The following is a 12,114-nucleotide window of genomic DNA, read 5'->3' as shown; positions in this document are numbered from 1 at the left end:
TTGGCAGGGGAGGTGTCTTTGGGACTCGCTGGATCCAGAGCTTGCCAAGGGAGGGCGGTGCAAGGGACCTTGGTGGCCCAAGAGCTGTGGCCAAGCAGCCCTTCCCTCCCCCCTCCAGTTCCCCAAATAGCACCCCCCCCCCAGTTCCTCTCCAGCATTTCTCCGGACGAGCCTCGATAACCGTGAGGGGTTTCCTCCCCGTTTAGAAAAAGTAGGGGTGTTTGGCATCAGGGAACTTCCTGGGACTGACAAAGCCATTTTGCCAGCGTGGGGGGCAAGGGAGGAAGGAGTTCCCCGCCCCCCTCCCCTCCATCCCAGCTGAGATGGCCTAATTTGGGGCCCCTCTTTGAAAAGTCCTTTCGTGGCCCGTAAAGGACACATTGCAAGGCCTGGCTTGCTTACGGAGGGAGCTTTCTAGCGATTTTCTCTCCTGTCTCATCCCTCAAATATGTTTGGCTCCGCTCGGATTCTCGTCACCCGGCCGGCCACACAGAGGCGGCTTCTGGGCGCCGGAAGGAGCCCGCGGAGGCTGCGGTGATGGGAATCTCTCGGGGCCCGGCCCAGCGGTTCCCAGGAACTGGGGAAGGCGGCATGGGAACCAGCCGGGCTCTTGTTGTCCACGGCTGCCTGGGTGGGGGCAGAGAAAGAGGGCGTGGGGCACGCCGGGGGGGGTTCAGACGTTTTTGGAGGGAGGCCTTTTCGCACCAAGAGAATCCCGGTAGCCTGTGACTCAGCCCTTAATGGCTTCCTTGCAGACTGTTTACTCTTTTGGGACGGTGGTTGGCTCTGGCCTCGCACATCCGGACTGGGGAGTGTGTGTGTGTGTGTGTGTGTGTGAGAGAGAGAGAGAGAGAGAGAGTTACGTCTGAGCCAAGACTAGCTGGAACCACCATGTGCCACGCAAGGGAGTGAACGGAGGGGCAGCCTGCTCAGCCTGGAGGGGGGAAGGTGAGCCCCTCTCACCACCACCCCTCCGCCTGCAGCAGGGCGGGGGGAAATAAAAATTAAAATGCAGAGGCCTCTTGTGAGCCGGGCCCAAGGAGAAGCTAATGGATCTGTGGGCGGCGGTTTCTTGGCTGGGGCAGAGGAGACGTCCACAGGGCGGGCGGGGGCCGCTGCTGCTGCTACTGCTGGGTCAGCATCTCTTGGCATCTTGAAGAGCCGCGCCGGGCGGGATTGCCGCCAAGCCCAGCATCCTTTACGGAGCCACTGGAATGCGCCGCAGTTGAGCCTGGCAGAGCCTTCTTCGCGAAAGGGGAGCCGGTTACCCCCCAGTTGATCCCCTCAGCTCCAAGGCTTTGGGCTGGTGGGGAAGGAGAGGCTCTGGAGAGCTAGCCTTTCTGGTAGGGCACTGGGGAAATTCACGCGGCCGTGTGGGATTCATTGTTGAGGGAGGGAAGCTGTCCAAGTTAAGAGATACGTTTCCTTTTTTCTTTCCTTTTTTTTCTTTTCCTTTTAATAACCTGATGGGGAGCCCTGATTTCCCATTAGCGAAATGCAGCATTTGGCTCTCGTTCCAAGCCAGCCGTGCTCTGTCAGAAAGATATAAATAAGACGTCCTGACCCTGGTAAAACAGCCCCCCCGCCTCCCTCCCGTTAGGCCTCCCATTTTCCTTGCAGGCATCCTTAAGCGAGGGGAACTGGTTGGATTGCGGCTTCTTCCCTCGGATAGTTAAGTTAACCGGGGCTGGACCCGTAACGGCTAAACCTTGTGAGGTTTACCAGGCACCCTTGCCAGCCAGCTCCTTGTTGGGACACAGTTCGCAGGACCGACAGCTGGGGAGGCTGGACTTGGGCATCGGCTGGGTCTATTCCGCCCTGAGGCCCTTCCTCCTGATCGAAGGGCAGGAGAAGACTGGAAAAGGCATCAGGGCTGTGCGTCCGGCCACACGCACACCGAGTCGCTGGACTTGGAAGTCTCAAATCGCTCAGGCTAAAAACAAATGGCAAGGCCTATAAACAGCCGTAATACCGTTTTTTCCTGGACCCCGTTCTGCTTGATAAGCAGATGCTTATTAAGGATAGGAGAAAATGTAAAAATGGACCCGGCCAGCTTGTTTTGCAAAATGGCACTCAGGGGAGGAGGAGCGGGGTGAGCTCCATTAGCACTTTCGGAGGCACCTGGGAAGGATTGGGGGTGTGTGGGTGCAAAACAACCCAGCTGCCACTATCGTCCTTCCTTTCTCCCTGGCATGGAGCTGGCTTCCAAATGCAGCTAAATTTGTCGAGGCTTCGAGACAACCTTCTGAGCAGAGACTCGGCCGAGGAAGCCTATGCTGTAAGCATCTTGGCCAGCGACGGTTTTTAGGGGAGGGTTTAAAACTATGAAGGGGGTTGGAATAATCCCCCTGACATGTTTTGGGGTTGACATGGTTCGATGGGACGAAAGCAGCGGTGGATGGACTGTCTAGCCAAACTCCATTTGGCATTTTGGTTTCTATTTGAAGGCGAAGGATGAACTCTGCCGAGTATCCCACGAAGGAAAATCGGACCCTTTGTAACTGAAATCAAAATTTCAGAATTGGAGATCGAATTCCTTACCCCCCACCCCCCCTGCCAAAAATGGGTTTGAGATTTGAGTGAGAGAAAGAAGGACACCCACCCAGAAAAACCTAAATAAGATCAAGTGACGTACTAATACCGTTCTATAAGGCCTTAGTAAAGCCATACCTAGAGTAATGCACCCAGTTTTGGTCACTGCACTATTAAAAAGATGTTGAGACCCTGGAAAGCGTGCAGAGAAGAGCAACCAGGATGATGAGGGGACTGGAGGCTGAAACATACGATGAATGGTTGCAAGAACTGGGCCTGGCTGGTCTAGTGAAGAGAAGGACCAGGGGAGACAGGAGAGCAGCCTTCCAATATTTGAGGGGCTGCCCCAGAGAGGAGGAGGGGGTCAAACTATTTTCTAAGGCATCTGAAGGCAGGACAAGGAATAAGGGATGAAAACTGAACAAGAAAAGATTCAACTATAAAAATAAGGAGAAACTTTCTGACAGGGAGAGCAATCGACCCCTGGAACAGAAGTTATGGGAGTTTCATCCCTGGAGGCTTTCGAGAAGAGACTGGGCTGCCATCTGTCAGAAATGGTGTAGGGTCTCCTGTTTGGGTGGGAGGGAGGATGGGGTTGTATTAGATGACTTACAGGGTCTCCTCCAACTCTGTTAATTTGTAGAGTTGATGTATTCGGTTATTTGTGAGCACCAAAAAACCCCCCGCTCTGTTCAGGAGGCTCTCCTGAAGGAAGTGTGGAAGGCCAGGCCTCCTCAATCTTTCTCGTTGCTTCTCTTTCAGATGGGAAGAGGAAGTGGCCAAGCGGATGCGGCTGGAGTCGATGGTGGAGACGCTGCAAGAGGTAAGAGCTTTCCCTCTGTTGAGGCATGGATGGGTAGCACCTTGGTTTCGCTGGTCATCAGGACTGGATCCCCTGAATGTTTGCATGCGCCAATCTTTGGAGCTGACGCCGGCTCACTCTGCGAATAAGGAAATCAAAGGAGCTCCCTGAATAGGGAACCCCAGGGGTCTGCTAGACCTCTGTTGGGAACAAATCAGCCGCAGCCATTGTGAGGCGCCTTCCTGACTCTGACCAGGACCTGGCAGCCGTTACTCTTCTGCCGGGGTCTCCAAACTTGGCAACTCTTAAAGACTTGCAGACTTCAACTTCCAGAATTCCTGAGCCATCCATGCTGGGAGGAATAGAAATCCAGAAGTCTTAAAGTTGCCTAATTAGGAGACACCTCCCTGCTCTTCTGGAGGGCTCTTCCACACTGAAAGGAGAGCAGCCCCAGGCCACCTCCTGGAGCTGGCAGGGGGCTGGGTGGAGGGAGAAACGGCGGGGGGGGCGTTGCTGCCTTCTCCCTCCTGTCTGCAGAAAGAAATCCCAGAGGAAGTGGGAAAAACTGGGGCTGACCCATTGATGATCGAGAGCAGGTCTGTGGCCAGCATCGATGGGCGGGAAGGTGGAGCACTCTCCGGAATATAAGGGAGAAATCCACGGGGCCTGGCACACCCCAAAATTGGGACCAGGTGGGGAAAGGGTGGTGAATCGGAGAGAAACCTGCACTCAAGGGAAGCCTGGGGGTGTTCTGATGTTAGTTCCAAAGCCCTTTTTCTCCTTTATTTCAACGGCTGTGAATTTTAGTCATTCACAGCCCGTCATGAGTCTGAAACAATTTATAAATAGTCCCATGGAAGTTTGCCACAATCCTTCAGGATAAGTCTGATAAGCACGCACCTTTATCTCCCTTGAAATGCTGCCAATTAGTTATACAAGGCCAAAAGGAGCACAAATTCAACACAGAGCTTCAGGTGTCAAACTGACCAGAACGAAGAAAGTTGCTTCCTGCAAAGATTCCTGTCCCTTTGCTCCTCCTTTATGTCTTATGGGAGGGCCAATCATCTCCCAGCCTTATTCCCGAGTCGCCCCTTTTGTCTCAGCCGCTCTTGCCTTCTGGCAGCTCTGCGCAAACGCGCACTGAGAACAGGCTCCCCCTGTTCCTCGGCCTCGCTGCTGCCAGATTCTGGAGGCTTCAGAGCCAGCACATAACTCCCGGATGGCCCTGCGCCCGTCTCTGCATCGGACTCGGGACCCTCGTCCGAGTCCTCCCCAGACTCCCGGACTGGCCCGCGTTCCTCCCCACTGTCCGACTCTGCTGCCGTCCGACGGGCCACAACAGAGGGTTCAGTAGGGCCCAGGATTAGTCTTCAGTGTAGCCGTTCGGGTCTCGTTCCTGCGTTTGCATCTTCCATTGTGTGTGTGGGGGTGTCTCTCCTTCCTCCCTTCAGGAAGCACAGGAGGCTGAAGCTCTCCAGGAGGAGCTGAATGAGAAAATCGAGAGGCTCAAAGCCGAACTGGTGGTCTTCAAGGGCCTGATGAGCGATGTAAGTACCCCAGGGCGGCCGTGTCGGTCGAAGCCGAGCCATCGTTCCCGCGCCGCTACGCCGACGGACAGAAAGGGACAGGTTGGCCGAGGGCTGCTTTGCGTAGTTAGATTTCACCCGCCTGGTATATGACCCGACGCATCGCACCAGCCCGCTCGCCTTCCGCGTCCTGCTTCCCCTCCTCCGATCGGTGCCGATGCATTAACTTGCTGCTCTGCCCCCCCACACAAGCACCCCGATGTCTCAACAACCCCACCCCACCCCGGCGGTTGGCCAGGCAGCGCTAGGCCCGAGTGGCGGCCTCTCAAAGAGACCCCCCCCCCTCGCATGGCACTCCGCAGGACAGGGGTGGCCCCTCCCAAGGCTGATGTGCTCCCCTCCCCTGCTCCCAGGTGACCACCTGCTTCTCGTGCCGCCCTTGCAGGGACAAATAGGGGGACGGGGGGAGCCCAGGTACAGATCCCACCTGTATCCCAGGTACAGATCTATGCGCGTTCCCAGGGGTTCCAAGCGGTGTTGGAGTTTCTCTGGGGCAGGTTGTGTGAAAACCAGACACACAACAGGTGAGATATCAGAGGTGTGACCCTTCCCTGGTTGGCTTTGATCCCGAGGCTCTTTAGTCCTTTGGCTCGGAGAGTGAAGGAGAAGAGCCAGGTTGGTGACAGGTTGCTAACATTGTCCGTCGAGAGATTCTCCGTCATCCACGTCCCGGTTGTCCCAAACTTTTCTTGTGTCACCCCCCCCGCCCCGAAAACATTTCGCTTCTCATCCGAGAAGCTTCCTCCGTTCCGAGTGAACTGAGTGAAATCAGAGAGTCAGAACCGAAGAAGCTTCTTCGGGTGAGAAGCGAAACGTTTTCAATGCTGGGGGGTGGAAAAACGAAGAAAGTTTTCCAGTTGCCTTTTGGAAAAGCACCTTTGGGGTTTAGAGAGGTAGCGGGGAGGTCTCTCTCTCACCCAGCAGGCTGGCGAGGTTCCTTTGTGTATCCGATAGTCCCTGTTATCCCCCGGGGAGATCTTCTCCCACCCCTCTGGGGAGAGACCCCAGCAACTTCTCGAGGCGATCCCTTCACGCGCGATAACTGGCGCACCGTCCCCAAGCGGAACATTTGTGGTGCTCGGGGAAAGAGGCGCCGTGTTTGCCCCAAGGGGCCGGCCTGACCCTTCCGAGTGTCTTTTTCACCCTTCCGAGGTTTGTAATCCGCCCCCCCTCCCCTGCTGTCCTTCCCGCAGCCCATGACCGACCTGGACTCAAAGATCCAAGAGAAAGCCATGAAAGTGGACATGGACATCTGCCGGCGTATTGATATCACAGCCAAGCTGTGCGATGTAGCACAGCAGCGCAACTCGGAAGACGTTTCCAAGATATTCCAGGTGATTCGGCTGGAGAAGATGGCCGTGTTGTTATAAGGGTGGGGAGGAGCGGGAGAAGGAGCGGAGCCGGGGAGGCAACTGATGACCTCCCGGGGCCCCATTCTCCCCTCCTTCCCTCCTGAGGGTTCACAAGACCCTCCCAGATGCCAAGGAGGAGTCGTGTAGACCCCCTTGGAGGGACCCACCCCGTTTTTCTAGATCCCTGGCTAGTGGGCCTGGGATTAAGCCAGCCAAGCACTTGGCTGCCTTCGGGGGAGGTCTGCAAGCCAGGAGTGGCTGCCCCAAAGCCACTGGCCGCCTCCAAGGCTGAGTCTCACCCCCAGTGGCCCTTGACTTCCAGGCCGGGCCCCCAGAGGCCTCCCTCCCTCGGTGTTTGACGGTGTTGGACGCGTCTCTTTTTCGTTCTCTGGTGTCTGGAACTAACCACCGGTGGGGTGTGCGCGTGTGTGTCTGTGCTTCCAGTCTCTTTCCTCTGACTTCCATTCTGCGTAGCCCCTTTTCCCGGCCTGGTTCAGCCTTCCCAGTTGATGGACACGGCCGTAGGGCGGGCTTCTCCCCAAGGGCCGAGAAGACCCTTCCAGCCAGATCCTCTCTAGCTCTGCAGCTTCCCATCCTGAGCCCCTTCAGCTGCTTCAGCGTCCTATCCTCCACTTCCTCCACCCTCCTTTGAGCCCGCGCATGGCTGGCCAAGTTGCCAAGGCCGCCCGTGGCTTGCTTCTGCTGCGTGCCTCCTCCTCCTCCTCCTCCTCCCTCCGGTGTCCTTGTGGCCTGTGAGTTTTAACACCTCTCGTGTGGCTTGTGTGCTGCCTGGGGAGTTTTCTTCCCTTGCAGAGCGCTTGTCCGGCCTTCTCTGCTCCTCTCCCTCGCCCCAATGCAGCTGCTCAGCCCGGCCCTTGTCGTGACGGCCCTTCTCTCCGATTAAGGTGGCCTCCAAGAAGAAGGAACGCCGGTTCACATCGGAAGAAGACGTGGCTGAGCCGGACACGGACAACGCCCGCTTCTCGGAGGAGGATGTCAGCTGCTCTCTGAACATCACCGACGAAATGAAGAGGATGTTCAATCAGTTGTGAGTACCTGGGCGGTGGGCTCGGCCTTCTGGGTCTGGTCTCCAAAGCTCTGATCCAGCAGAGAGCACCTTGCCAGAGCAGCCAGGAGGGAGCCCTCCTCCTCCTCCTCCTCCTCCTGTTTCCCTTCCAGAATGGAATAGAAGAAGAGAGGAGAAGAGAGGAGAAGAATGGGGAATAAAATAGCAACAGCAATAGCACTTAGACTTATATACCGCTTCACCGTTGCTTTTACAGCCCCCTCTCAGTGGTTTACAGAGTCAGCCTCAGGCCCCCAACAATCTGGAGCCTCGTTTTTCCCACCTCGGAAGTACGGAAGGCTGAGTCAGCCTTGAGCCTGGTGGGATTTGAACTGCCAAATTGCAGGCAGCCGGCAGTCAGCGGAGGTAGCCTGCAGTACTGCCCTCTCACCACTGCGCCACTGCGGCTCAGTAACAATAGAATAGAATAGGACTAGGATTAGAAAGAATAGAATTAGAAAGAATACAATAGAATTTTGGAATGAAGAATAGAATAAGAATAGAACAGAATAGAATAGCAGAATAGAATAGAATTTTGGAATGTGAAATGGAATAGAATTAGAATAGGGAATAGAATAGAATAGAAGAATAGAATTAGAATAGGGAATAGAATAGAAATAGAAATAGAAATAGAATAGAATAAGAATAGAATTAGAATTAGAATAGGAAATAGAATAGAATAGAATTGAATTCTTTATTGGCAGATGTGATTGGACACACCAGGAATTTGTCTTTGGTGAATAAGCTCTTAGTACACATAAAAGCTGTAAGTGATAAGTCACGATCATAGTCATCATAAAAATACATTCATCATAAATCATAAGATTCAACACTTTAATAACCACAGGATACTAAATAAGCAATCAACATAAATCGTACTAGGAAACTAAAGAAAACAATATAAATTGTAAAGATACAAGCAAGGAAGGCTATGGTCATAAGTAGAAAAGGAGGCAGGTAATAGAAAGGATGAGAAGAATAACGGTGATGCAGCTTTAGTAAATAGTTTGACAGTCTTGTGGCAATTAGTGGTTTACTTGGTTCCCTAGGTAAAAGAGTGCTAAATTTTCAGCGCCAGCTCAGCTTGGGGGTGGGGGGTGGCCTTTGGCTTTTCTGTAAGTGGGTGGGACTTGAAAGCTTTGAGCAACCGGGCCCAGTTGGGAAAACTTGCCCAGCCATGACCCGACTCTCTTTGTCCTAAGGTTAGGGCTGACCTCAACTTCCTGCCTTCTGTCTGGGCTGCTGGGAAGGCAGTGAGCTCAGAAGGCAGAGAGAAAGAGCGGGGGGGTGCAGCCCTCTGTCTCAGGAGGGCTTCAGCGAGGGAGGGAGGGAGGAGGGAGGGAAGAAGGAAGGAAGATTGGAAGGAAGGAAAATGAGAAAGAGACAAAGAGGAGAAGGGGAGGAAGGGAAGGAAGAGAAGAGAAGGAGGAAGGAAGGAAGGAAGGAAGGAAGAAGGAAGGAAGAAGAAGGAAGGAAGGAAGGAAGGGAAGGAAGGAAGGAAGGAAGGAAGATCAGAAGGAAGGAAAATGAGAAAGAAGACAAAGAGGAGAAGAAAAGGAAGGGGAAGGAAGATTAGAAGGAAGAAGGAAAATGAAGAGAAAGGCACAAAGAGGAGAAGGAAGGAAAGAAGGGAAGGAAGGAAGATTAGAAGGAAGGAAAATGAGAAAGGCACAAAAGAAGGAGAAGGAAGGAAAGAAGGAAGGAAAGGGAAGAACAGGAAAAGAAGGAGGGAGAAGGAAGAGGGAAGAAGGAAAAGAGAGAAGAGAAAGGAGAAGGAGGAAGGAAGGGAAGGAAGGAGAGAGGAAGGAAGGAAGGAAGGAAATAAAGGAAGGAAGGAAGGAAGGAGAAGGAAGGAAAGGGAAGAAGAGGAAAAGAAGGAGGGAGATGGAAGAGGGTAGAAAAAGGAAGAAGAAAATGAGAAAGGAAGAGAAGGAAGGAAGGAAGGAAGGAGAAGAAGGGAGAAAGGAAGGAAAGAAGGAAGGAAGAAGAAGAAGGAAGGAAGGAAGGAAGGAAGGAAGGAAGGAAGGAAGGAAAAGGCTAAAGTAGCTAGCCCTGTCGGTGGGGGTGGGTGGGCAGGACGCCCTTTGATTCAGGCATCGCAGCCGGAGCGGAGAAGGCAGGACTGTTGGTGAGCGGAGAGCGCCCCCTGGAGGGCCGTGTCTTCGAAGCAGGGCCAGCCTGTCGAAGAACGGAAGGCGAGAGAGGCGGGAGGCTGGAAAGAGCTTGGACCAGAAGCCGTCTCCGCTCGTGCTAGCAAGTCCCGGAAACACACAGAGTTGTAACGTTGGGATGTGTCTCCAAGCAGGCGGGAGACCTTCGATTTTGATGACGACTGCGACAGCTTGACGTGGGAGGAAAACGAAGACACTCTGCTCCTGTGGGAAGACTTTACCAACTGCAACCCGACCGTGGAGCTCCAAGGAGAGGTGAGGGGTGCCCAGCCTCACCCCCACACACACCCCGGGCATCCGCCATCCAAGCACTGGACTCGACTAAACGGCCTTTGCTCAGGGCCCCCTTCCCATAGGAGCACTGCTGTTTAATCAGGTCACAAAACGGAAGCTGTGTGCTCCGTCCCATAATTGGGTGGACTGGGTTGTCCTGATTTTTTTTAAAAAAAACGCTTAATATTTACCCTGGTACAGCCGATAAAGGGAGAGGAGCCCTTGGCTTAGAGGTTAATGCATCTACCTAATATGCAAGTAGCCCAGGTTCGAATCCCGGAAGGGTACGGCTAACTGGCAAGAGCTTCAAGAGCTTGATGTAGGTCTCTGCTAGTCTCCCCTTCATTCCTTTATGTTGGTCAGACATACATTTTTCACGATCGGGTCATCTTTTTAAATATGAACCTCACTTCCCCAACGGACCCGAGGCCTGTTTTCCTTTGAGCTCTGCTTCCTTAACTCCTCGTTGAGTCCTAAAAGTCAGAGCCAAGCCAAACTCCCGAGGGCTCAGCAACCTTCAGCTTTGAGCCTCACGGGGCGTTTTGAGAGTCCCATTGGCCCTGCTTGTTGGCAACGGTGTCGAGAGGGAGGGGACCCCAGATTTGGTGCCCGTCCCTCCTCAGAAGGGCCGGCGGCTCCCTTCCCAAGGGACTCAGGCAGGCTCGGAAGCCACGAAAGCAGCCGAGGAGGGGATGGGGAATCCTGCCCGGGAGGCTCCTTGGAAACCCGGCGGGCTGTCCCCGCTCACCTGCCCCTCGCCTAAAGGCCCGCCCCTGGGTGTCTGTCTCTTTCAGCAAGAGGAGAACCTGGGGAACCTGATCCACGAAACGGAGTCTTTCTTCAAAACCCGAGACAAAGAATATCAAGAGACGATAGGGCAGATCGAGGTAAGGAGAAACGATGGGGGCGGCAGGAAGGAAGGAAGGGAGGGAGGGAGGGAGGGAGGGAGGGAGGGAGGGAGAAAGGAAGAAGGAAGAAAGAAAGAAGGAAGAAAGAAGGAAGGAAGGGAGGGAGGGAGGGAGAAAGGGAGGGAGAAAGGAAAGAAGGAAAGAATGAAGGAAGGAAGGAAAGGAGGGGGAGGGAGGGAGGGAGAAAGGAAAGAAGGAAGAAAGAAACGAAGGGAAGAAAGAAGGAAAGAATGAAGGAAGGAAGGAAGGGAGGGGGAGGGAGGGAGGGAGGGAGAAGGGAGGGAGGGAGAAAGGAAAGAAGGAAAGAATGAATGAATGAAGGAAGGAAGGAAAGGAAGGGAGGGAGGGAGAGAGAAAGGAAAGAAGGAAGAAAGAAAAGAAGGGAAAGAAAGAAGGAAAGAATGAAGGAAGGAAGGAAAGGGAGGAGGGAGGGAGAAAGAAAAGAAGGAAGAAAGAAGGAAAGAATGAAGGAAGGAAGGAAGGAAGGAAGTAAGGAAGGAAGTCAGCAATTATCCACCCACCCGGCCTTCTCTGCTGCAGGGTGGGAATGAAACCATGGGCGTCCCTCCAAAATGCTACTTGGTGTCACACGCCTCAGAGACATACAAGGACAGGGCTCCCCAAACTTGGCCACTTTAAGACTTGTGGACTTCAACTCCCAGAATTGTCTCCTGCAAACACACCCCTCCCCTTTCGCTCCTCTGTATTCATTCCATTAACCGTCCACCTGAGCCTTTACTCCCGAGTCAACCCTTGTTCCTTAACTGTTCCCTTCGTCTGGCAGTTCTGCGCATGCACACACTGGGAACAGGCTCCAGCTGTTCTTCTTCCCCACTGATGTCCGACTCTGAAGGCAGCTGATAAGTGTCAGACAGCCCTGGCCCCATCTCTGCCTCCGATGCAGAGCCCTCGTCCGAGCCTTCCCCAGACTCCGGGACTGGCTCATGTCCCTCCCCAACCTCCTCCCTGTCCGAAAGCTCTGCTGGCTGGAGAATTCTGGGAGTTGAAGTCCACAAGTCTTAAATTGGCCAAGTTTGGAGACCTCTCTACAAGGAGACGGAGCCAGTTAATTGTTTTCCGAAGGGCTGCTCTTTGTCCATGGCCCAAGTCCACTGGGGTTGCCAGGGTTGCCCAAGGACTGTTCGGGGGGAGGGGCAGGGGGGTCCCAGTTAAACCCCCTTCCTTCTCCCCCTCCCCCTCCTTCCACAGCTGGAACTGGCCACCGCCAAGAGCGACATGAACCGCCACCTCCACGAGTACATGGAAATGTGCAGCATGAAACGGGGCCTGGACGTCCAGATGGAGACCTGCCGGCGGTTGATCAAAGGCTCTGCGGAAAGGTGAGGAGGGAGGAAGCGGGGGCCACCGCCCTGCTTTCACCGAGCACACACACACACACACACAGGCAGCAGGAAGAGGCTGCT

The 12,114-nt window shown here is 54.2% G+C and overlaps 1 protein-coding gene across 4 annotated transcripts in view; it reads left to right on the top strand.

Annotated features, from left to right (window-relative positions):
* The window catches only part of IFFO2 (intermediate filament family orphan 2), a 31,441-nt gene that overhangs the window by 14,756 nt on the left and 4,571 nt on the right, over positions 1–12,114 (top strand). Inside the window, exons 2-8 of one of the 4 annotated variants that reach the window (XM_026721183.2) lie at positions 3,295–3,355; positions 4,786–4,881; positions 6,114–6,254; positions 7,178–7,320; positions 9,644–9,764; positions 10,577–10,669; positions 11,900–12,030. In XM_026721183.2, coding sequence (XP_026576968.1) covers positions 3,295–3,355; positions 4,786–4,881; positions 6,114–6,254; positions 7,178–7,320; positions 9,644–9,764; positions 10,577–10,669; positions 11,900–12,030 — 786 coding nt within the window. Of the gene's footprint in view, positions 1–3,294; positions 3,356–4,785; positions 4,882–6,113; positions 6,255–7,177; positions 7,321–9,640; positions 9,765–10,576; positions 10,670–11,899; positions 12,031–12,114 lie in introns of all 4 variants that reach the window. The other 3 variants (XM_026721182.2, XM_087914807.1, XM_087914808.1) reach the window with 3 other exon arrangements.

Source organism: Pseudonaja textilis, chromosome 18 (assembly GCF_049901715.1).
Source record: "Pseudonaja textilis isolate UNSWEBS1 chromosome 18, rPseTex1.2, whole genome shotgun sequence".
Lineage (NCBI taxonomy): Eukaryota > Metazoa > Chordata > Lepidosauria > Squamata > Elapidae > Pseudonaja > Pseudonaja textilis.
This window is presented reverse-complemented; position numbering and strand designations above follow the sequence as displayed.